This window comes from Pterocles gutturalis, unplaced genomic scaffold (assembly GCF_000699245.1).
Source record: "Pterocles gutturalis isolate BGI_N339 unplaced genomic scaffold, ASM69924v1 scaffold23362, whole genome shotgun sequence".
Lineage (NCBI taxonomy): Eukaryota > Metazoa > Chordata > Aves > Pterocliformes > Pteroclidae > Pterocles > Pterocles gutturalis.
Genome location: NW_010113412.1, coordinates 1 through 269, shown reverse-complemented (window position 1 = coordinate 269; position 269 = coordinate 1). Strand labels below are relative to the sequence as shown.

The 269-nt window shown below is 58.4% G+C and overlaps 1 protein-coding gene across 1 annotated transcript; it reads right to left on the bottom strand.

The window, feature by feature from the left end:
• Window positions 1-99: 99 nt before the first annotated feature.
• On the bottom strand, window positions 100-264 carry PNOC (prepronociceptin; the record flags this gene model as incomplete). The annotated part of the gene is made up of 1 exon (XM_010074497.1): window positions 100-264. A coding segment is annotated over one exon (165 nt), but the record flags the coding sequence as incomplete, so codon positions are not given.
• Between the last annotated feature and the right edge of the window lie 5 nt (window positions 265-269).

Sequence of the window (269 nt, the reverse complement as noted above, 5' to 3'; positions counted from 1 at the left end):
TTTTTTAATTTTGCACCTATGGACATGTGGTGTAGAGGGGTAGAGGGTTGACTTTTTTGGCCATGGCGGAGCTCGCCGGGCGGGCGGCGCGGGTCTCCGTTAGATCTCGTTGTGCTCGCTGATGCTGCCGGCAATGCCGTACTCACTGGAGCGGGGCGACATGCCCAGGTACTGCTTCAGGAACTCGCTAAACCTCTTCTGGTTGTTCCACTTCCTCGCCGACTTGCGCACCCCGATGAAGCCCCCGTATCGCTTCTGCACCCCTTTGG